Source organism: Schistocerca serialis, chromosome 12, assembly GCF_023864345.2.
Source record: "Schistocerca serialis cubense isolate TAMUIC-IGC-003099 chromosome 12, iqSchSeri2.2, whole genome shotgun sequence".
Classification (NCBI taxonomy): Eukaryota; Metazoa; Arthropoda; class Insecta; order Orthoptera; family Acrididae; genus Schistocerca; species Schistocerca serialis.
The window spans coordinates 26,739,829-26,763,339 of NC_064649.1; the positions used below are offsets into that span (position 1 = coordinate 26,739,829).

Sequence of the window (23,511 nt, forward strand, 5' to 3'; positions counted from 1 at the left end):
ACACAAGAAAGGTATTTTCAACATAACAATAAAAGAAATTTGTTGGAACAATGTCAAAGGCAATGTCTTCAGAATTCTTCATAAGTATATTTTCTTATGGATGGAGCTAATGGACTTCCCATTGCCACAATGTCCATCCGCTTTGGACACAGTCCAGCATGTAAGAAACATGACTACATCAAGACTTGCTCAAGCTATCATGTTAAGTTGAATGTTTGGTATATCCATATGAGAGAATGAGACGAGGAGCAGGAGTTGTCAAGCAGATATGATTTCAGTTTGTGTTTGAAGTTAATCTTATTATTTATTAATTTTTTTTATATCACTGGATAATATGACATAAATACTTACTCTTACCCTCCCTACTCTACAAACCACAGTCAATTTTTGGCTTTATCAAGTAAACTGCTCAACAGCATTCTGTCCTTGGCATCTTCTTCTGTTGCTCCAAGCATCTGAAGATTCTTGGCCACCTGGTCCCTTCATCTTATTTTTGGTTCGCCTAAAGGCCTACACCAACAGCCTTGCCGCAGTGGTAACACCGGTTCCAGTCAGATCACAGACGTTAAGTGCTGCCAGGCTGGGCTAGCACTGGGATGGTGACCATCCGGTCTCCCAAGCGCTGTTGGCTGAGCCGGTTGGACTCATCCCTCGTGAGGCAAACTTAGAAGCTACGTGATTGAGAAGTAACAGCCCCTGTCTTGGAAATTGACATATGGCAGGGAGAGAGGTGTGCTGAGCACGTGCCCCTCCATCTCCGCATCCAGTGATGCCTATGAGCTGAGGATGACAAGGTGGCCGGTCAGTACCGTTAGGCCTTTGCTCTTCAGGTGTCTTCTCAATCTTCTATAGATGTGGCTGGTCCATCGTAGCCTCCTTGTCTTAGCTTGTGCAACTGTGGTTCATTATATACCTCCTTGAGCTCCCCGTTGTTTCTTCTTCACCATCCTCCTCCCTCACAAATTTGTCCAGATATCTTCTGCAGGATTTTATTTTTGGAAACCATTATCTTTCTCTCTGTATACTTACAACAACAAAAATAATCAATTATTTATAATGTGATGTAAATGGATAGATAAAAAAATCTATTCACCAAGTGGTGGCAGGGTGCATGCGCATGTGTGCCCCCCCCCACACACACACACACACACACACACACACACACACACACACACACACGGATTTAACTTTTACAAGCTTTAGGAGCCAGTGGCTCCTTCTGGCAAACGAGTTGAAGGGGAAAGAAGAGGGGCAAAAGAAAATGACTGAAGAGGTTTAGGGAAAGAGGTACAGTTCAGAAAAGTCACCTAGAACCCTGTGTCAGGGGAGACTTACCAGATGGGATAAGCAGGAAAGATAGATTGTTGGGGATTGCACTGCACAAGATTTGAAAACTTGAGAGCTTAAAGGTGGAAGACGGGGAAATATGCAAGACATAATTACTACTAAAACATCATGGCACAAGTTAATAAGAGTGAAAAGCTAAGTGCATTGTATGTTACAGATGTGGGAGGGGGATGGCAAAGACTAGAAAAGTCAGAAAATGAAAGATTTAGAAAACTAGAATGAAGTGAAGATAGGAACAGCTAACGTGAAGAAATGCCGAGACAGAAGGAATTAACATAAATAAGGCCAGGTAGGTGGCGAGAACCAAGGACTTGTTGCACTAATTCCCACTGCAGAGTTCTGGGTAAAGAATCCAGATGTCGCACGTGGTGAAACAGGCACCGAGATAATGACTGTCATTTTGTACAGCATGCTCTGCAAGAGGATATTGTGGTTTTCCTCTATACACCCTCTGCCTATGCCCATTCATACTGACTGAGAACTGGGTGCTAGTCGTGCCAATGTAAAAGGCCGAACAGTCTTTACATTAGAGCTGGTACATGACATGTTTCACAGGTGGCTCTTGCTTTGATAGTATATGTTTTGCCAGTTACAGGGCTGGAATAGATGCTGAAAGGAGGGTGCATGGGAAAAGTCTTGCAGTGCGGACAGTCACAGGGATAGGAGCCATAGGGTGGGGAGATCAGTGCAGAAGGTGCATAGGGTCTCACAAGGAAATTGTGGAGATCGGGAGAGTGACGAGAAGCTATTCTAGGTGTGGTGGGCAAAATCTTGTCTGTTCTCAATATTTCTGGCCCATGTAGTAACACTTGTCTGATTCTAGTTTTATATATCCTTATTTTGATTCCTCTTGATAAAATTTAGGTTGATAGTAGTTTGTTGAATGAATGTGACACTCTGGATGCTGCTTTTCTTGCTTATCATTATTTCTGTTATTTACTCAAACCCAGATATTTAACCTCTTCCACTTCTTCAAACATTTGGTCATAAATCTGTATGGTTTCCCATCTTTTTGTCTTGTAATTTCTTTCTACCATCACAAATTTTGTTTCTAGTCATTTACCTCTAATCCAATTTCTTTTACTTTCTGAAATTGCTTTCTTGCCAGTATTTTCAATTCACCTACATATACAGCAGTTAATGCTACGTCATCCAAAAAGGCCTGTACATTCATTTTTATTCCTATCCTAATTCCCTCCCCTGCTTCCCTAGATGCATCCAGTGCTTTCTGTATTATTATTTTGTACAAGAATGGTGATATCCAATCTCCTTGCCTGACTTCTGTTTTTAAATCAAAAGCCGTAGAATATTGTCCATCCATTTCCACTATCCCCTTTAAGCGTTCCAGTCTAACTTTAACAAGATTTGTAGCTTTCTTTGGTGTTTCAAACTTCTGCAGTTTCTCCACAGCTTTTCTCTGCTTATGCTATTATAGGCTTTCTGAAACTTGACAAACAATATTGCCACTGTTTCACGGCTTCTTTCAGTATAAGTATCTGATCAGTGGTGTCATAAATACCCGAAGTTAATACTATGAAGCAGTATTAAAATGCAGAAAGATGTAACACCAACAACAGGAAATTCAAATTTAAGATTTAAATTTGTTTTGGTGATTCTGGAGAAGCGTGTTGCATCTTAAATCGGAGATTTGCAACCAGGATTGTAATAGGTCAATATGTTATTGTTGTGGTCTTCAGTCCTGAGACTGGTTTGATGCAGCTCTCCATGCTACTCTATCCTGTGCAAGGTTCTTTATCTCCCAGTACCTACTGCAACCTACATCCTTCTTAATCTGCTTAGTGTATTCATCTCTTGGTCTCCCTCTACGATTTTTAACCTCCCCGCTGCCCTCCAATACTAAATTGGTGATCCCTTGATGCCTCAGAACATGTCCTACCAACCGATCCCGTCTTCTGGTCAAGTTGTGCCACAAACTTCTCTTCTCCCCAATCCTATTCAATACTTCCTCATTAGTTATGTGATTTACCCATCTAATCTTCAGCATTCTTCTGTAGCACCACATTTCGAAAGCTTCTATTCTCTTCTTGTCCAAACTAGTTATCATCCATGTTTCACTTCCATACATGGCTACACTCCATACAAATACTTTCAGAAAAGACTTCCTGACACTTAAATCTATACTTGGTGTTAACAAATTTCTCTTCTTCAGGAACGCTTTCCTTGCCATTGCCAATCTACATTTTATATCCTCTCTACTTTGACCATCATCAGTTATTTTGCTCCCCAAATAGCAAAACTCCTTTACTACTTTAAGTGTCTCATTTCCTAATCTAATTCCCTCAGCATCACCCGACTTAATTCTACTACATTCCATTATCCTCGTTTTGCTTTTGTTGATGTTCATCTTGTATACTCCTCTCAAGACACTGTCCATTCCATTCAACTGCTCTTCCAAGTCCTTTGCTGTCTCTGACAGAATTACAATGTCATCAGCGAACCTCAAAGTTTTTATTTCTTCTCCATGGATTTTAATACCTACTCTGAATTTTTCTTTTGCTTCCTTTACTGCTTGCTCAATACACAGATTGAATAACATTGGGGAGAGGCTACAACCATGTCTCACTCCCTTCCCAATCACTACTTCCCTTTCATGCCCCTCGACTCTTATAACTGCCATCTGGTTTCTGTACAAATTGTAAATAGCCTTTCGCTCCCTGTATTTTACCCCTGCCACCTTTAGAATTTGAAAGAGAGTATTCCAGTCAACATTGTCAAAAGCTTTCTCTAAGTCTACAAATGCTAGAAACGTAGGTTTGCCTTCCCTTAATCTTTCTTCTAAGATAAGTCGTAAGGTCAGTATTGCCTCACGTGTTCCAGTATTTCTACGAAATCCGAACTGATCTTCCCCGAGGTCGGCTTCTACCAGTTTTTCCATTCGTCTGTAAAGAACTCGTGTTAGTATTTTGCAGCTGTGGCTTATTAAACAGATTGTTCGGTAATTTTCACATCTGTCAACACCTGCTTTCTTTGGGATTGGAATTATTATATTCTTCTTGAAGTCTGAGGGTATTTCACCTGTTTCATACATCTTGCTCACCAGATGGTAGCGTTTTGTCAGGACTGGCTCTCCCAAGGCCGTCAGTAGTTCCAATGGAATGTTGTCTACTTCCGGGGCCTTGTTTCGACTCAGGTCTTTCAGTGCTCTGTCAAACTCTTCACACGGTCTCGTATCTCTCATTTCATCTTCGTCTACATTCTCTTCCATTTCCATAATATTGTCCTCAAGTACATCGCCCTTGTATAGATCCTCTATATACTCCTTCCACCTTTCTGCTTTCCCTTCTTTGCTTAGAACTGGGTTTCCATCTGAGCTCTTGATGTTCATACAAGTGGTTCTCTTGTCTCCATAGGTCTCTTTAATTTTCCTGTAGGCAGTATCTATCTTACCCCTAGTGAGATAAGCTTCTACATCCTTACATTTGTCCTCTAGCCATGCCTGCTTAGCCATTTTGCACTTCCTGTCGATCTCATTTTTGAGACGTTTGTATTCCTTTTTGCCTGCTTCATTTATTGAATTTTTATATTTTCTCCTTTCATCAATTAAATTCAATATTTCTTGTGTTACCCAAGGATTTCTACTAGCCCTCGTCTTTTTACCTACTTTATCCTCTGCTGCCTTCACTACTTCATCCCTCAAAGCTACCCATTCTTCTTCTGCTGTATTTCTTTCTCCCATTCCTGTCAATTGTTCCCTTATGCTGTCCCTGAAACTCTGTACAACCTCTGGTTCTTTCAGTTTATCCAGGTCCCATCTCCTTAAATTCCCACCTTTTTGCAGTTTCTTCAGTTTTAATCTACAGGCCATAACCAATAAATTGTGGTCAGAGTCCACATCTGCCCCTGGAAATGTCGTACAATTTAAAACCTGGTACCTAAATCTCTGTCTTACAATTATATATTCTATCTGATACCTTTTAGTATCTCCAGGATTCTTCCATGTATACAACGTTCTTTCATGATTCTTAAACCAAGTGTTAGTTATGATTATGTTGTGCTCTGTGCAAAATTCTACCAGGCGGCTTCCTCTTTCATTTCTGTCCCCCAATCCATATTCACCTACTATGTTTCCTTCTCTCCCTTTTCCTACACTCGAATTCCAGTCACCCATGACTATTAAATTTTCATCTCCCTTCACTATCTGTATAATTTCTTTTATTTCATCATACATTTCTTCAATTTCTTCGTCATCTGCAGAACTAGTTGGCATATAAAATTGTACTACTGTAGTAGGTGTGGGCTTCATATCTATCTTGGCCACAATAATGCGTTCACTATGCTGTTGGTAGTAGCTTACCCGCATTCCTATTTTTTTATTCATTATTAAACCTACTCCTGCATTACCCCTATTTGATTTTGTGTTTATAACCCTGTAGTCACCTGACCAGAAGTCTTGTTCCTCCTGCCACCGAACTTCACTAATTCCCACTATATCTAATTTTAACCTATCCATTTCCCTTTTTAAATTTTCTAACCTACCTGCCCGATTAAGGGATCTGACATTCCACGCTCCGATCCGTAGAACGCCAGTTTTCTTTCTCGTGATAACGACATCCTCTTGAGTAGTCCCCGCCCGGAGATCCGAATGGGGACTATTTTACCTCCGGAATATTTTACCCAATAGGACGCCATCATCATTTAATCATACAGTAAAGCTGCATGGCCTCAGGAAAAATTACGGCCGTAGTTTCCCCTTGCTTTCAGCCGTTCGCAGTACCAGCACAGCAAGGCCGTTTTGGTTATTGTTACAAGGCCAGATCAGTCAGTCATCCAGACTGCTGCCCTTGCAACTACTGAAAAGGCTGCTGCCCCTCTTCAGGAACCATATGTTTGTCTAGCCTCTCAACAGATACCCCTCCGTTGTGGTTGTACCTACAGTACGGCTATCTGTATTGCTGAGGCACGCAAGCCTCCCCACCAACGGCAAGGTCCATGATTCATGGGAGGGGGGCGGGGGGGGGGGGGGGGGAGTAAAAGAAAGAAATGATCCTTCTGCAGGTTCTGTTGTAAATAATCCTCCACAGTTCAAAAGAAACAGAGGTGTACACATTTACAATAATTACAGAAGGAAAAATTACATTCATTACTCACAACATGTGAAACTCTGTACAACCTCTGGTTCTTTCAGTTTATCCAGGTCCCATCTCCTTAAATTCCCACTAGCCCACACAAAATTGTAAGAAGGTTACTCAGTGGTCTTAAATAGGAACTTCTGAGCTGAAGGAGTTGATGTTTTCACAAAATGTGTTGGCATCAATTTAGAAAAGCAGTATGTTCAGTACACTGTCCAATAAATTTACTGTGCCCATAGTTTATCATGTGCATAGTTAATGAGAATAAGATGAGGGTACATATGGAGAAATATTAAGTCATTTTCCTAGTTAGTTTCGCATTCCATTGATCATTTTGCATGACTCATTTACATTCACACCACAAATTAATCTGTAAATAGGGTTACATGCTAAGAATTTGTAATGTATTTTATAGATAATACAGATGTGAGTTATTAGTTCCTACCCACCTCCTGTACACATTACAATGATAGAATTTCTTCTACAGAATGGAAGGAGTTGTCAAGGAGACACTTTTTCAGCTTGTTCTCAAATTTTACTTCCCTCTCTCACATTTTGCAACACTGGATAAGTGATCAAAAATTTTAGTTGCAGCATTTTGCATCCCTTTTGTGCTAAAAACAACCATGTTGTGAGTAATGAATGTAATTTTTCCTTCTGTAATTATTGTAAATGTGTACACCTCTGTTTCTTTTGAACTGTGGAGGATTATTTACAACAGACATCATGAGGTGTCTACAAGATGATCATGGGTGAATATCACATATTACTCGTACAGCATGTTTTTGAGCATTGAAGATTTTCTTTCTTAAAGATGAGTTACCCATACTGTTACTTCATATGACATTGTTGAATGAAAATATTCAAGATGTCAGCTTACTGATTTCTCCCTACCATGGATCTGCAATGATTCTAAGTGCAAATGTGGTCAAACTAAGTTTAAGAGTTTGAAAATGTGCTTTTTCCAGTTTAAATTCTCATTAGTATGGACACGTAGGAATTTTGAAGTTTCCACCCCATTTATGAGTTCCTCGCCATGTGTTATGTTTATCATTGGTATGGTATCCGTAGATGTGCAGAACTCAGTATGTTGTGTCTTTTTAATATTGAGGATGAGACCATTCACAGAAAACTAGTTAATGATACTTCATAAGAACACTGTTTACCACTTATTCTGTTTCTGTATGTATGCTTGGATTAATTGCAATACTAGTGTCGTCTGCAAAAAGAATTAATTCTGCTTGTTGTATATTAGACAAAAGATTGTTTACATATATGAGTAATAATAGTGGACCTAAGATTGAGCCTTTGGAACACCATACATGATTTCTTGCCATTAAAAATTATGTCCCCAAACTATTTTCGTTGAATTACTAAGGACAACTTTCTGCATTCTTTCGGTCAGATATGGCGTTTGCCATTGGTGGGCTATACCATCAACCCCCTAAAACTTCAATTTATTTAGGAGAATACTGTGATTAACACAATCAAATATCTCAGATAGGTCACAGGAAATATCAATGGGTGCTATTTTATTATTTAATGCTTGTAAAGTTGGGTGAGTGGACATGTAAATTGTATTCTCAGTAGAGAAACTCTTCTGAAAGTCAGACTGAGATTTACTGAGGATATAATTGTCACTAAACTGAAATACCATTTGAGAATAGCACACCTGCTCAAAAATTTTTTCAGTGTGTATCACACACTATCCTATAGACACACACACACGTTCTAAAATGTCCCTGTTTGAACTTCTGTATTATATTAACAGACTAAGGTATGTGAGAGTATACTGAAACTCCATTAAACACCATGGAGTAAAACAAATACGCAGTTATGTGCATTAATTTGGTACTTCGTTATTTTCTTAATTTAAATAATCAAAGATGTAGGAATAGACAGATTGCTACTTATCATAAAGAAGACATGTCAAGTAGCAGACAGGCACAATTAAAAGACACTTACATAGCTTTCAGCCACAACCTTAGTCAGTAAAAGAGACACACACACAATTGTGCCTGTCTACAACTTGCTGTGTATTCTCTACGGCAAGTAGCAATCTATCTTTTCCTACATTGTTGATATTTGTACCTGGTGTTTCCATTGTTTAAACAATCAAAGAAATAGTCAGCCACATGTGAGATAGCAAGCAGGAGAATAAACCATCTTCCTTGAACTAACTAAAAATTTTACTACATTTTTACTTGACAGCAATGATGAGCCAGATTGGAAAAAAAATTGGCATTGGCAACATTCTGCTGTTTAGTCCATTGTTTTTGTATGAAAAATAATTATTGTACCACTGAATGACCTATCATCAACCCCTACACTCCATAGAACTCTGATTCTTAAAGACCTCGTAATTGATGGGTCATTAATCCTCCTCCCTTCTACAGAACTGACCTGAAATTTTGCAAAGATTAAGGTCCCTGAATTTAATGTGTCAAGAATTTCATTCTGTGGCATGGGTGAAAATCAGGCAGAAGGAATATTCTGCATTATTTTTTAATAGTGTGCAATTACTAGAGGGGAGAGGCTTTGGTAAATACCGAAACCAAATATACAATTCAGTCAGCGTGTATTTAAGCAAAGTGCCATCTTTCTTGTTTGAGACTGAAACAACAAACAACAGATGAATAGACATGGCCGATAAGTGTATGGGGGAAAGAGAGGAAGGGGGGGTAGAGAGACGTTGCCAGTGAAGTGTCATGTGCAGCTGAAATAAGGTAAATAAATATCCTGTTCTTGAATTTGCTATAAATGGGTACTAAATTTAGAACAACATTCTTTTAATATGTACATTATTATTCACCTCTCTTTCTCTCTCTCTCACTCACTCACTCACTCTCAACTTCCAATTATGGAGGAGTACTTGTGACTTTCTTCATAGAACACTATTCTCAAAAACAGCACTTTTGCTGCACTCTATTAATCCGTTTCTTACCCGAGTTGCACGCTGCAATATGAAGTTTAACTTCACAAAATGCAATAAAAATGAACTTATTATACAAAAGTCATTGTGCATGTGACAGAGAGCTGGTGAATGCCATTTAGCACAAGCTTTGTGTTGCATGTACACAATACTGGGAAGAAATAAGTTAAATACGTAGCATCTCTCATCTGTTAATGAATTCATTGGTAGAGTCTGCACAGGTTATGGTGCCCAGTGCACAATGACCAGTTTTCGTCCGAAGTGCTGGGCGAGTTAATTCACTTGTTTGGAATGGGAGGCTGACATTGTCTGCCTCCTACCAGCCAATTGGTTATGCGCTGTGATGACAGAATAGGGTGCAGTTACTTATAGCGTTATGTGTCAGCTTCATGAGGATTGACCATTTCATTAATGGTCATTGTTACTGTGATACTTGCATTTAAGTAAGACATTACATGAAATTTGAAGAAGTTTCCAATGAAAAATAGGAGTCGCTATGATTTTGCATTTGGTGCATATTACGTAATATGTTGCTGCATATGAAATTTAGCTAATGTATTGAATTTTTCTTTAGCCTTGGGTGTAGGCTATCTGTCACCAGTATCAAGAAAATTGATTGTATGTAGCTCACTCATTTGCAGTTGCTATAAAGCCAGAATAAAATATCCATAACATTCCTCACGTTTGTATAAACAGTTTGGGATATCGAAATGAGATTTTAATGAATAACAGCATGCAAAGAGGAGAGTGTTTTGCCATATGGTTATTATGGAAAACTTCTTTATTACTGTGTTACTCTGCTGAACACAAACTTTTTTAATGACAGAAAGTAATTTTTAAGGGCCATCAGTAGCTGAGTAAATGAGAAATGCTGACAGTTCTGGAACAGCGTAAGTGAATACAGTACATGTTTATTTTTGTGCAAAGGATGTGCTTTATCATTAGCTATTGACCTTGCTTTTCATGTGCTCCTCGATTAATAAACCACAGTTCCAGAATTCTCTCACCATTGTGTCTACATAACATGTTACTGAGATGACATTGTGTATAGGCTAAAGAATCAAATTTTAATGTGGCAACATGAGAAATGTAACTTTTACTCAAAATTCACCACTCATGATGCTCTTCTGAAAGTTACAAATGGTTAACAAGCCAGGCGAGAATAAGACTCTTCTTTTGTTAAATTTTCAGTGGAATAATTTCTAGATACTAAGCAAAGCAGATGTGACAGTAGATCTTTCTGGATGGTTATCATGCAAGTACGAGTGTGAAGGTATTCCACTTAATATTTACAAAGAATGAGTGTAGGCTTTAGCTCATAATGGTACTTCCCCTCTAGCACTCAGCATTTTCCCTACAGAGCCTGACTGTAACGCCCACCACTATCGCTCTCCCCATGCTTGCCTTGCCGACTGCACATCCACTGGCCATGTTATTCTGCTCACATTGTAATTCACAGCATAGCTTAATCTGATTGTAATCATAAAGTCACTGGTTCAATCCTTGCTACCTTTTCTCAAACCCACACATAATACCAATTGGAAATGTTAATCAATTAATATGGAAGCATATTTTTTAAATAAAAAATTTTAATTACTGATTGTATGAAAATAAATTACAATTTGATACAGACATGCGAGATACCTCTTTGTTAAATGGAAAAAATTATTCACATGAATAACACTATTGAATTGCTAGAAATGAAAAAAATGTTTGAATTTCTATTTAATTTTTCACATTTTGTATCAAATTCTAATTTATTGTGAATACATTTTTGTGTGAATAATGGTTAAAATATAAAGATGTTATTTTAATTAAAAATGATTCCATATTTGTTAATTATCATTTCCATTTGGTGATAAGTATGAAACTTTTTAAAAAGTAAGAAGAGTATGGTTCCAGCGATGTGACATATTTGATGAGATTGGCCACAGGTCACACTGGATGGGGCAGATGGACTGCTGTTTCTAACACAGTAGCTTTGTAACTGTGACTGCAATAAATTTGTGTGATGTTTCACTTGAAACAATGTAACCTGTTTTATCTATTAAAAATCCTACTGTGAAACATTAAAATTAGCAGAGGTAATAATGTTTTAATCCATCACGTTTTTATTAAAAAGACAAAAAAAGCATGTACTCACCACTGTTGTTTGAATGTGGTATGTTTTGAAACACTCAAACATACTAACAGCTACATTATAATTTGGACACCACCAGGGCATTTCTTTTCAGCATTTTTTCTTCAAACACACTTTGCAAACAAGTTTGCAATTTTTTCTCATTAGGTGGTATCCTTTTGGCAAACATTTGCACATTGTCTCCTTGGTCCAAAAACTGGAGAAAAATTAATCTCTTGATGTATGTCACCTGGTGCTGCAGAAGAATTCCCTAACTGTACAAGCAACTGGGACAGAGTGCACATTTTTCTTTCACCATTATTCCGCGTCTCCTTATACAGCACAAATGCATTCACGAAAGATCAACATCTCTTTCTGAGCCAGAATCCTCGATTACTTCTTCCAGGGCAGTTGAAAATATTGCAGTCATTGAAATTTGCCATATAAAATAATGTAGAACGTGAGCAGCATGCCAGCAAAGATACGGGTTGCAGACAAAAGCAGTACGACAGCTTACATAGAGTGGCAGCATACAAAGTGTTGTTTTTGGACTACAGGCAGTTCCGGATTCTAACACAATATGGTAGCACAATGCACAGAACCTTCCTCGCTTCCTCGTACAGTGTACATGCATACAGACACCAGGAAGAGTAGCATTTGCTACGAATTTTTACTCGGGTGCCATCTACCTAACTGCTGCTGCCCAAGACCAACACAGGTTTTGTGCATAATGTGTTAATGATCACAGTACAATTACACACTAAGGTACCAATGAATTTTTTAGTAGACTAAAATTGTTTTCTACTTAACAGTGCTTGGAAGTCTTCTGATGTTCAGAGGTGATTTTTTTTCCATGTTTTTTTTTTTTTTTTTTTTTTTTTTGAACTCTGGGTCCTGTAAATATGAAGGAAATCAGAGAGGACCAATCCATAAGGTCACCATGTTGGACTCCCTATCAATCCTCCCTCATCCCCTCAACCCAACTGTCCAAAATCAATAAATAATAATATTTATACAAACATTAATATAATATGGCAGACTACTGATTTCTCACAAAGGGATAGAATGGCAGGTTATACTTACCTTCCAGTACCAATAGCCACCATTTAAAATTTTATAATTTACAGTTTCGTCAAGTAAAATTGCCATGGTAGACTACTGATTCATTCTTACAGACCCAATCATCAGTCGCTGCATAGTGTGGTGTATAGCGTAAATTAATTTCCAAGTCAGAAACAGGAAAGTCACTCCAAAGAATGAATAAATAAATTAATGCTTGTGCAAACTTAAGGATAATTTTGTATAAGGGGCAATCAAAAAGTTGCTGTTCGAATGCCTACAGTCCAGATTCGGTATGCCAATCGGGCAAAATCACCATGACCTTTGAGGCAATCATCCCACTGATATACCAGGTTGGTAAAACAATGTGTCCTGCTGTGTGACGAAGTCTGTAGCTGCCTGTTGCACATCCTCGTGCAACAGGCATTATATTCCTTTCAAGGCTTTTTAAGGGACTGAAGGCACGATAATCGTGCGGGGAGAGATCAGGACTATAGGGCGAGTGCTCAAGTACCTTCTGTGTTGTGACATTTGCGATATGGGGACGTGCGGTGTCACGAAGCTGCAGCACCCCTTGTCGTAGTTTTCCCTGAAGTTTAACCTTAATTGCACACACATTCTTCATTCTCTGATGGATGCCTACAGGTTGTTGTCCTTCAGCAGCCAAGAAAAGAATAACATTGCCGTAGTTCATGTTTCCACATTTACTGCATGCACGTTGCAAAGACACAAATGCACACTAATCCCTTGCCTTCGTGTCACCCTTGCCTTCATGTCACTGCTTATATATACACAACGGAGTCTCACTACATTGCAGTGCATATGTTGCAGCAGTGCCCTCAAATCAAAAGTTTTTGATCATCCCTTGCATCTAAAATACAAGTGTTAGCTATCCACTATCAGTTGGAATCAGAGATAAATGAACAGAAATAATCTAGATAAGTGTAACATGTTCTCTTTATTGTCTTGCAGACTATGCAAATAAAAATACAAAAGTTTGATGGACTTGTCTTGTACAAAGCCAAAGGAATGAGCTGAAATTACCAGTTACTTGGTTCAAGGATAAGAGAGAGTGGGAAGTAATGGGTCGTCACAAACACGTTTACTTCGTAAATGAGTCTTTAGCTGCCTTGTTACATCTGGATGCAACTTTCACCATCTCAAATATAAATATTGTAGCATTGAATCGGAAGGTATTGTGCACACATTTCATACAGTATCAGTCAGCTGTCTCGAGCAGCTTTCACTTTTTTGCATGCTCCTTCTGGAAGTCAGTCATGTACTTTATTAAGGCTTCTACTTCATCCATGGTGATCGCGTTATATAGTGATGCCCGGATGCCACCCACAGACCTGTAAAAAGAGCGTGTGAATAGGTGAAATAACAGGAACATCTTGAGAAAATTGACCTTATTTTTATGGACCTAAAAGCTTACAGGTAGATAAAATGGCTCCATGTAGACACACAAGAAAAGTACAAATAACTAATCTCATTTTCAAAACTTTTGGCTTTTTCCTCAGGAAGGAAAGATTAATAAGAATAACAGAAAAATAAAAATGGGGAGGATTGTGTTCATTCTCTCACCCACTGTGTTCCACTGATTGCACCGAGAAGGAGAACCTTTAGGGATGTAGCTAGAGTGGAGGTGTACATTAACAAAAGAGAAGCAATTTGTAGAAATTATTCTCTAGTCTGTATTAACAATAAAATAACACTACACTGCTTAATACAACTTCGCAGTGTCTGTGTCAGATACAGCATACAACAGGAGATCATTAGTATCTCTCCATAATTAATTGAAATAGCACTGCAATTAAAAAAAAAAAAAAAAAAAAGAGTGTACTACAGTGTATTCGCGAAGTCTCTCCAAAGTGGCGAGCTCAGCGTGTCTCGCCTTGTGGGGTGCGTAATGTTGGCAGCACATTTACATCGCTGTATAACCTAGGGTTTCGGATTCACAGCCAGTGGCTGCAGTTATGTTGGGAGACGGGATTCAATATTATTACAATTAAAACGACGAAATTTATTAATCACAGTTAAATATACTGAACTCACCAGTATCACAGAAGGTGCTGGAAATGTTTTCCTCTTTCTTCAAGGCATAGTCCAACACATTTGCACTTACTTGCAAATGCCCTTACCAATGTTTCAGTTGTAATCGAATGCAGATAATCAATTACTGCTGTCTTCAGTTCATCTATTGTTTTTGGGTTATTTACATACACAAATGTTTTAGTCACACCTCAAAGGAAATAGTCAGGCAGAGACAGATCTGGTGAGTGCATGGGCAACAGACCTTTTGTAATTATTCTGTCTCCAAAGATTCATATAGAAGTCATAAAGACTGGTGTGCCATAAGAGTAGTAGCATTGTCTTGTTGGAAAATGACTGGTCTCATTTTCATTCGGCAGAGTGATAAATGGATACATTATCTGGGAACAATAGACATTGAAAGTGACAGTAGTATCAAAAAAGATCGGCCCTACACTTTGTGCTCGCATTATGGCAACCGGCACTCCAATTTTCTCTGCATGCAATGATGTTTCTCTTGAAGCATGTGGATTTTATGATGACCAAATTTATGAATTTTGGGAATTAATGAAGCCAGATAGGTGAAATCATGCCTCCGCCAGATAGGTGAAATCATGCCTCATCAGTCAAAGAGGTTTGATCTACAACACCAACTCCATGTTAGTTAACAAATCACTGAAATCATTCACAATAAGCTATTTGTTTCACATGGTCCATACAATGTAACTGTTGCACAGCAGTAATTTTATATGGATATATCTCCAGTCCTTTGATTACAGCCTTATGTGCTGTTGTACAAGAGGCTTCAGCCTCCCTGACAATCTCCTCACTGATATTTTCAGACTCCGCAAAGTGATGTCCAAAATGTAATTAAGCTTCTGTTCTATTAAAATTGTGGGCCTACCACCTCGAGGGCATCATGAACTGAACCTTTTGTCTGGAATTTGTGAATTAAATAATGTACAGTGTCACGATGCGGACACCTCAAAGCAGGAAATCGCAATCTAAATTGCCACCTCGTATGCTCCGTAAAGTTTCCTCCGGCACAGAAAACCTCTTCCACTAAATATGCTCTCTCTGCAATAGTAAGCATTCTCACTACAATCAGCTTTTTTTACACAAGGACTAGCCAATAGTTAACAGCTACAATGCACACACAACACTACTACCCACACCCTACCATGGAACACGTGCAGGTGAGACGTAACATGCAGCCAACCGTACGCACCCCACAAGGCGAGACACACGAGGCTCAACAGTGCAGAGAGGCTTTGTAGATGCACAGTACTGTAATACAAGTATAGTAATCTAATATATAAAAATGAATATTTGTTTGTAAGTTTCCTATGCATTTTTATACTGTTCATCTCATTACAATGAAATGTTGGTAAGTTGTTAACATCCCATGTTCGCTTCTGTAGGTTTAAGAAGCACCTAGGCATCATGAGGTTGGGGACGACATAGAAGCTTAACCAGCAACATCTGGAGCAATTTAAATCACATTTTGAATATACATAACTCATTATTTGTATGAAAATATTGTGGGGATCATTAGTCATGTCCCTTTCCAACCATGTCAACAATACAATGATTCAACAACTAGCTGAGTAGCTCCATCAACAAAAAGATGCAAGAATGGAGACTTCAGTGGCATGGACACTTGATATGGGCACCACCTACATTAGTCATTGGCTCAGCCTATCATCTCACTATCAAAGGCCAAAGACAATGTGGAAAACCTAAATTATAAATAAACACAGATCTAACATCAAGAAGCCTAAATCCACAAGAATTGTTAGATTTTACAAAATGGCGTGCATTCAGCCAAAGAGCAGACCCCACTCCAATGGAATGGGTCTAAGACAGAGGAGGAGGAGGAGGGTGATGGTGATGGTGATGGTGATGGTGATGATCACGATACACCCAACCACCCCAAGCGGATCGGGTGATGTGAGAAGACATGACATCAAATATTCAATAATGAAATCCATAGTTTTCGGGGTTGCTAGACTTCTTGGTAACAATCATGATGATGATGATTCAGCCAGAGTTGTGGGAGGGGGAAGTGGGATAATATCAGAAAATCTCTGTAATATCTTAAGGAATTTCTAACAAAATTGTTACACCTATCACTTGCTACGTCAAAAAATTTACTGTGACAGTAAGATACCACTATGGCTGAGGGTCTGCAGTGAAAATTCTACACAGCTGATACAAAAAGAAGACTACCTTCAGCAGGAAGTGTCTGTGACCATTATATCTCCAACAGATGTCAATGACTCTAGGCAAAATTTGACATAACATTTACACAAAGGCACCAAAAAAAAATTAAGATACATTTTTTAAGTATTTTTCTTTATACAGACAATAGCTTAATACACTAACAGAAAAAATATACACTGCTCAAAAGAGGTAGGAGAACATGACCTTGGGCAACAGCCACACTCCATTGAGCAATAATTGAGGACTGGATATGTTATCAAATTATATAGCTTTATCTTTCACAAATTAAGTGCACAACAAAACATCCTTACATTGTCAGTCGTTTACTTGAGAAAGAACTGAAATGTCCAACAGATGTTGAAAACAAAGAGGAAACAAGCACTCATCTTGACACCTTCTTTCCATTGGACTTTGAGAGCATCAATAACGTGTATGCCCTCTGTAAGTGTTTGCCATTGCCTAGCACCAATGTGGCATGCTTCATATAAGTCTACAGAGGTAACCCTGTGGCATCCATTCACATTTTCCTCAACAAGAGCCCAAGAGAATACTTGGAGAGTCTATGGTGGAACAGGATGACAACGAACAAGTATGTTGAGCATGTCCCACATTAGTGTGATGGGGCTTAGTTAGGGGCTCACCACCAGCTACTCCATTACTTCAATGTCAAGACTTCCCAAGGCATCCCTTCTAACAGCCACCACATAGGCCCTTGCATCAGATGGGATTGAGGACCAGCACCATATGCAGCATCCACCACGTGGTGCAACAGAATTTATTCAGTGCACTGTCTAGCAGTAAGGTGATCACAGACAACAATAAGATCCATACGGCCTTTCCACACCATCACAGAACCTTGGAAATCTGACAATTTCCTGGACGGCATTTGGGAGGTACCACTCAATACAGGTCTCCTGGCCATCATCTTGCATCAGAAGATATCTGGACTCGGCTACGAATAACAGGTTTCACCAGTGAGGAAGTCGCCAGTTGACATGTGAATGCCAGAACTGATGTTAGCTGGCAAGATGATGTCGTGTCAAGTGTGGTACTCGAACAAAACATCTGGGTCACACGGTCCTCTCTTGTAACCTATTCATTACAGTCTGATCGGACACAGTGACTCCGATGGTCCTTCTGAGATTGTCTTACAGTGCTCTGGCGGTAGCCGTATGCTGCCACAATGTAAAGATGGCAAGATATCTGCCTTCGTGTAGGATTGTAATGCATTGGCCACACTGTCCAACTGGTCCCGTGTACTGACCTGTCTCCCTGTAGTGTGTCTTCAACGTGTGGATGACACATGGAGGAGCATGGGCACCTGCCAGCAACATGACCAAAAGCCCATCCTTTTTGTATCAAACAGAGCGCCATTGCAACTTGCACTGCATTAAGATGCCACATTGCACGTGCTTTGCTGAGTAAAATGTCCACAAATGACAACTGCCGTCTGTGTACTTCACTAGAAAACACTGGGACACCAGTTCTCACTTCCTCCTGAAGGGTAACCTGACACTGTAATCCACGACACAGCTGACAGAAGGCAAATGATTTTAATTGTTCTATACATTATAAGTGAAGATCTCAAGACATTCAATAAGACCACAGGTACCGCCTGTGTTGTTGTTGTTGTTGTTGTTGTTGTTGTGGTCTTCAGTCCTGAGACTGATGCAGTTCTCCATGCTAATCTATCCTGTGTAAGCTCCTTCATCTCCCAGTACCTACTGCAACCTACATCCTTCTGAATCTGCTTAGTGTATAATCTGCTTAGTGTATTCATCTCTTGGTCTCCCTCTACGATTTTTACCCTCCACGCTGCCCTCCAATGCTAAATTTGTGATCCCTTGATGCCTCAGGACATGTCCTACCAACTGATCCCTTCTTCTAGTCAAGTTGTGCCACAAACTTCTCTTCTCCCCAATCCTATTCAATACCTCCTCATTAGTTACGTCATCTACCCACCTAATCTTCAACATTCTTCTGTCGCACCATATTTCGAAAGCTTCTATTCTCTTCTTGTCCAAACTACTTATTGTCCATGTTTCACTTCCATACATGGCTACACTCCATACAAATACTTTCAGAAACGACTTCCTGACACTTAAATCTATACTCGATGTTAACAAATTTCTCTTCTTCAGAAACGCTTTCCTTGCCCTTGCCAGTCTACATTTTATATCCTCTCTACTTCGACCATCATCAGTTATTTTGCTCCCCAAATAGCAAAACTCATTTACTACTTTAAGTATCTCATTTCCCAATCTAATTCCCTCAGCATCACCTGACTTAATTCGACTACATTCCATTATCCTCGTTTTGCTTTTGTTGATGTTCATCTTAAATCCTCCTTTCAAGACACTGTCCATTCCGTTCAACTGCTCTTCCAAGTCCTTTGCTGTCTCTGACAGAATTACAATGTCATCGGCGGACCACAAAGTTTTTATTTCTTCTCCCTGGATTTTAATACCTACTCCAAATTTTTCTTTTGTTTCCTTTACTGCTTGCTCAATATACAGATTGAATAACACCGGGGAGAGGCTACAACCCTGTCTCACTCCCTTCCCAACCACTGCTTCCCTTTCATGCCCCTCGACTCTTATAACTGCCATCTGGTTTCTGTACAAATTGTAAATAGCCTTTCGCTCCCTGTATTTTACCCCTGCCACCTTTAGAATTTGAAAGAGAGTATTCCTGTCAACATTGTCAATAGCTTTCTCTAAGTCTACAAATGCTAGAAACATAGGCTTGCCTTTCCTTAATCTTTCTTCTAAGATAAGTCGTAAGGTCAGTATTGCCTCACGTGTTCCAACATTTCTACGGAATCCAAACTGATCTTCCCCGAGGTCGGCTTCTACCAGTTTTTCCATTCGTCTGTAAATAATTCGTGTTAGTATTTTGCAGTTGTGACTTATTAAACTAATAGTTCGGTAATTTTCACATCTGTCAACACCTGCTTTCTTTGGGATTGGAATTATTATATTCTTCTTGAAGTCTGAGGGTATTTCGCCTGTCTCGTATATCTTGCTCATCAGATGGTAGAGTTTTGTCAGGACTGGCTCTCCCAAGGCCGTCAGTAGTTCTAATGGAATGTTGTCTACTCCTGGGGCCTTATTTCGACTCAGGTCTTTCAGTGCTCTGTCAAACTCTTCACGCAGTATCGTATCTCCCATTTCATCTTCATCTACATCCTCTTCCATTTCCATAATATTGTCCTCAAGTACATCGCCCTTGTATAGACCCTCTATATACTCCTTCCACCTTTCTGCCTTCCCCTCTTTGCTTAGAACTGGGTTTCCATCTGAGCTCTTGATATTCATATGAGTGGCTCTCTTTTCTCCAAAGGTCTCTTTAATTTTCCTGTAGGCTGTATCTATCTTACCCCTAGTGAGATAAGCTTCTACATCCGTACATTTGTCCTCTAGCCATGCCTGCTTAGCCATTTTGCACTTCCTGTCGATCTCATTTTTGAGACGTCTGTATTCCTTTTTGCCTGCTTCATTTACTGCATTTTTATATTTTCTCCTTTCATCAATTAAATTCAATATTTCTTGTGTTACCCAAGGATTTCTATTAGCCCTCGTCTTTTTACCTACTTTATCCTCTGCTGCCTTCACTACTTCATCCCTCAGAGCTACCGATTCGTCTTCTACTGTATTTCTTTCCCCCATTCCTGTCCCTGAAACTCTGTACAACCTCTGGTTTAGTCAGTTTATCCAGGTCCCATCTCCTTAAATTCCCACCTTTTTGCAATTTCTTCAGTTTTAATCTACAGTTCACAACCAATAGATTGTGGTCAGAGTCCACATCTACCCCTGGAAATGTCTTCAATTTAAAACCTGGTTCCTAAATCTCTGTCTTACCATTATATAATCTATCTGAAACCTGTCAGTATCTCCAGGCTTCTTCCATGTATACAATCTTCTTTTATGATTCTTGAACCACGTGTTAGCTATGATTAAGTTATGCTCTGTGCAAAATTCTAACAGACGGCTTCCTCTTTCATTTCTTGGCCCCAATCCATATTCACCTACTATGTTTCCTTCTCTCCCTTTTCCTACTGTCAAATTCCAGTCACCAATGACTATTAAATTTTCGTCTCCCTTCACTACCTGAATAATTTCTTTTATCTGATCGTACATTTCTTCAATTTCTGTATCATCTGTAGAGCTAGTTGGCATATAAACTTGTACTATTGTAGTAGGCATGGGCTTAGTGTCTATCTTGGCCACTATAATACGTTCACTATGCTGTTTGTAGTAGCTTACTCGCACTCATATTGTTTTATTCATTATTAAACCTACTCCTGCATTACCCATATTTGATTTTGTATTTATAACCCTGTATTCACCTGACCAGAAGTCTTGTTCCTCCTGCCACCGAACTTCACTAATTCCCACTATATCTAACTTTAACCTATCCATTTCCCTTTAAATTTTCTAACCTACCTGCCCGATTAAGGAATCTGACATTCCATGCTCCGATCCGTAGAATGCCAGTTTTCTCTCTCCTGGTAACAACGTCCTCTTGAGTAGTCCCCACCTGGAGATCCGAATGGGGACTATTTTACCTCCAGAATATTTTACCCAATAGGACGCCATCATCATTTAACCATACAGTAAAGCTGCATGCCCTCGGGAAAAATTACGGCTGTAGTTTCCCCTTGCTTTCAGCCGTTCGCAGTACAACAACAGCAAGGCCGTTTTGGTTAATGTAACAAGGCCAGATCAATCAATCATCCAGACTGTTGCCCCTGCAACTACTGAAAAGGCTGCTGTCCCTCTTCAGGAACCACACGTTTGTCTGGCCTCTCAACAGATACCCCTCCGTTGTGGTTGCACCTACGGTACGTCTATCTGTATCGTTGAGGCACACAAGCCTTCCCACCAACGGCAAGGTCCATGGTTCATACCGCCTGTATCAAAATATAGTTAATGTACCAGACATTGTTTCACATGTTCCCCAAATTCTTCTGAACAGGGTAGTTGTCAACCATTGAACTGATGATGTAAACAATATGATACTGATGTCTCTAAAAGTAAGACTTAATTGATTGTGTTCTTGGGAGAAGATTCATTTGGAACTAAAATCACTGAGGACAACATGATATTGAACATTGCTCAAATGTGTGAGACCCACAAAAAAAGGCCAATGAAGGATACTGAATGTATACAAAGGAAGGAAACACAGATGGTGACAAGTTGGTTTGGCATGTGGGAGAGTGTCACAAAAATGCCAGACAACCTGAACTGGCAGTCACTTGACAATACACACCAACTCCCATACTTAAAACGTTTAAAGAAACAGCATTACCTGTGACGAATATAGGAATATACTACGGCCCCCTACATGTACTCTGACAGAGACTGTAAATACATAATTAGACAAGTTGGTCTGGCACATGGGAGAATGTCATGGAAATTCCAAACAACCTGAACTGGGAGTTACTTGGCAATACACACCAACTACCATACTTAAAATGTTTAAAGAAACAGCATTACCTGTGATGAATATAGGAATATACTATGGCCCTCTACACGTACCTCCTGCAGAGACCGCAAATATGAGATTAGACTAATTACCCAGTGTGCACAGCTATTTAACCTGTCATTTTTCTATTGCTCCATGTGTGAATGGAAAAGGAAAAAACCTTAATAAGTGGTACAATAGAAAGTATCCTCTGTCACGCATGATGCAATATGCTATGGTTTGCAGAACATGCCTGTAGAGAATTTTGGAACATTATTCTAAAAAGAAATAAAGCTCTACATGAAGAACTTGCTGACTGTGGAAATTGTGAGTCATGATTAATAATAGACAAAGCAAGAAGATATGCAAATAAATTTATAGAAACACTAGCTATTTCTATTAGGAAAAAAATACAAAAAATACTGTGTTTGTGGTAAAGTGTGAAAAATGTATTCAGGAAAACACCTTTCAAATTAAAAACCACTCATACAAATAAACATTCATGTAAGGATGTAGAGGCCTATCTCACTAGGGGTAAGATAGATACCGCCTACAGGAAAATTAAAGAGACCTTTGGAGATAAGAGAACGACTTGTATGAATATCAAGAGCTCAGATGGAAACCCAGTGCTAAGCAAAGAAGGGAAAGCAGAAAGGTGGAAGGAGTATATAGAGGGTCTATACAAGGGCGATGTACTTGAGGACAATATTATGGAAATGGAAGAGGATGTAGATGAAGATGAAATGGGAGATACGATACTGCGTGAAGAGTTTGACAGAGCACTGAAAGACCTGAGTCGAAACAAGGCCCCCGGAGTAGACAATATTCCATTGGAACTACTGACGGCCGTGGGAGAGCCAGTCCTGACAAAACTCTACCATCTGGTGAGCAAGATGTATGAAACAGGCGAAATACCCTCAGACTTCAAGAAGAATATAATAATTCCAATCCCAAAGAAAGCAGGTGTTGACAGATGTGAAAATTACCGAACTATTAGCTTAATAAGTCACAGCTGCAAAATACTAACACGAATTCTTTACAGACGAATGGAAAAACTAGTAGAAGCCAACCTCGGAGAAGATCAGTTTGGATTTCGTAGAAACACTGGAACACGTGAGGCAATACTGACCTTACGACTTATCTTAGAAGAAAGATTAAGGAAAGGCAAACCTACATTTCTAGCATTTGTAGACTTAGAGAAAGCTTTTGACAATGTTGACTGGAATACTCTCTTTCAAATTCTA

The 23,511-nt window shown here is 39.3% G+C and overlaps 1 protein-coding gene across 1 annotated transcript in view; it reads right to left on the reverse strand.

Moving 5' to 3' along the window:
- Positions 1 to 13,486: 13,486 nt before the first annotated feature.
- The window catches only part of LOC126428458 (phosphoserine aminotransferase), a 111,823-nt gene continuing 101,798 nt past the window's right edge, over positions 13,487 to 23,511 (reverse strand). The window contains exon 10 of the mRNA XM_050090392.1: positions 13,487 to 13,899. Within this exon, the coding sequence (XP_049946349.1) occupies positions 13,791 to 13,899 (109 nt within the window). The 3' untranslated portion in view covers positions 13,487 to 13,790. The remainder of the gene's footprint in view (positions 13,900 to 23,511) is intronic.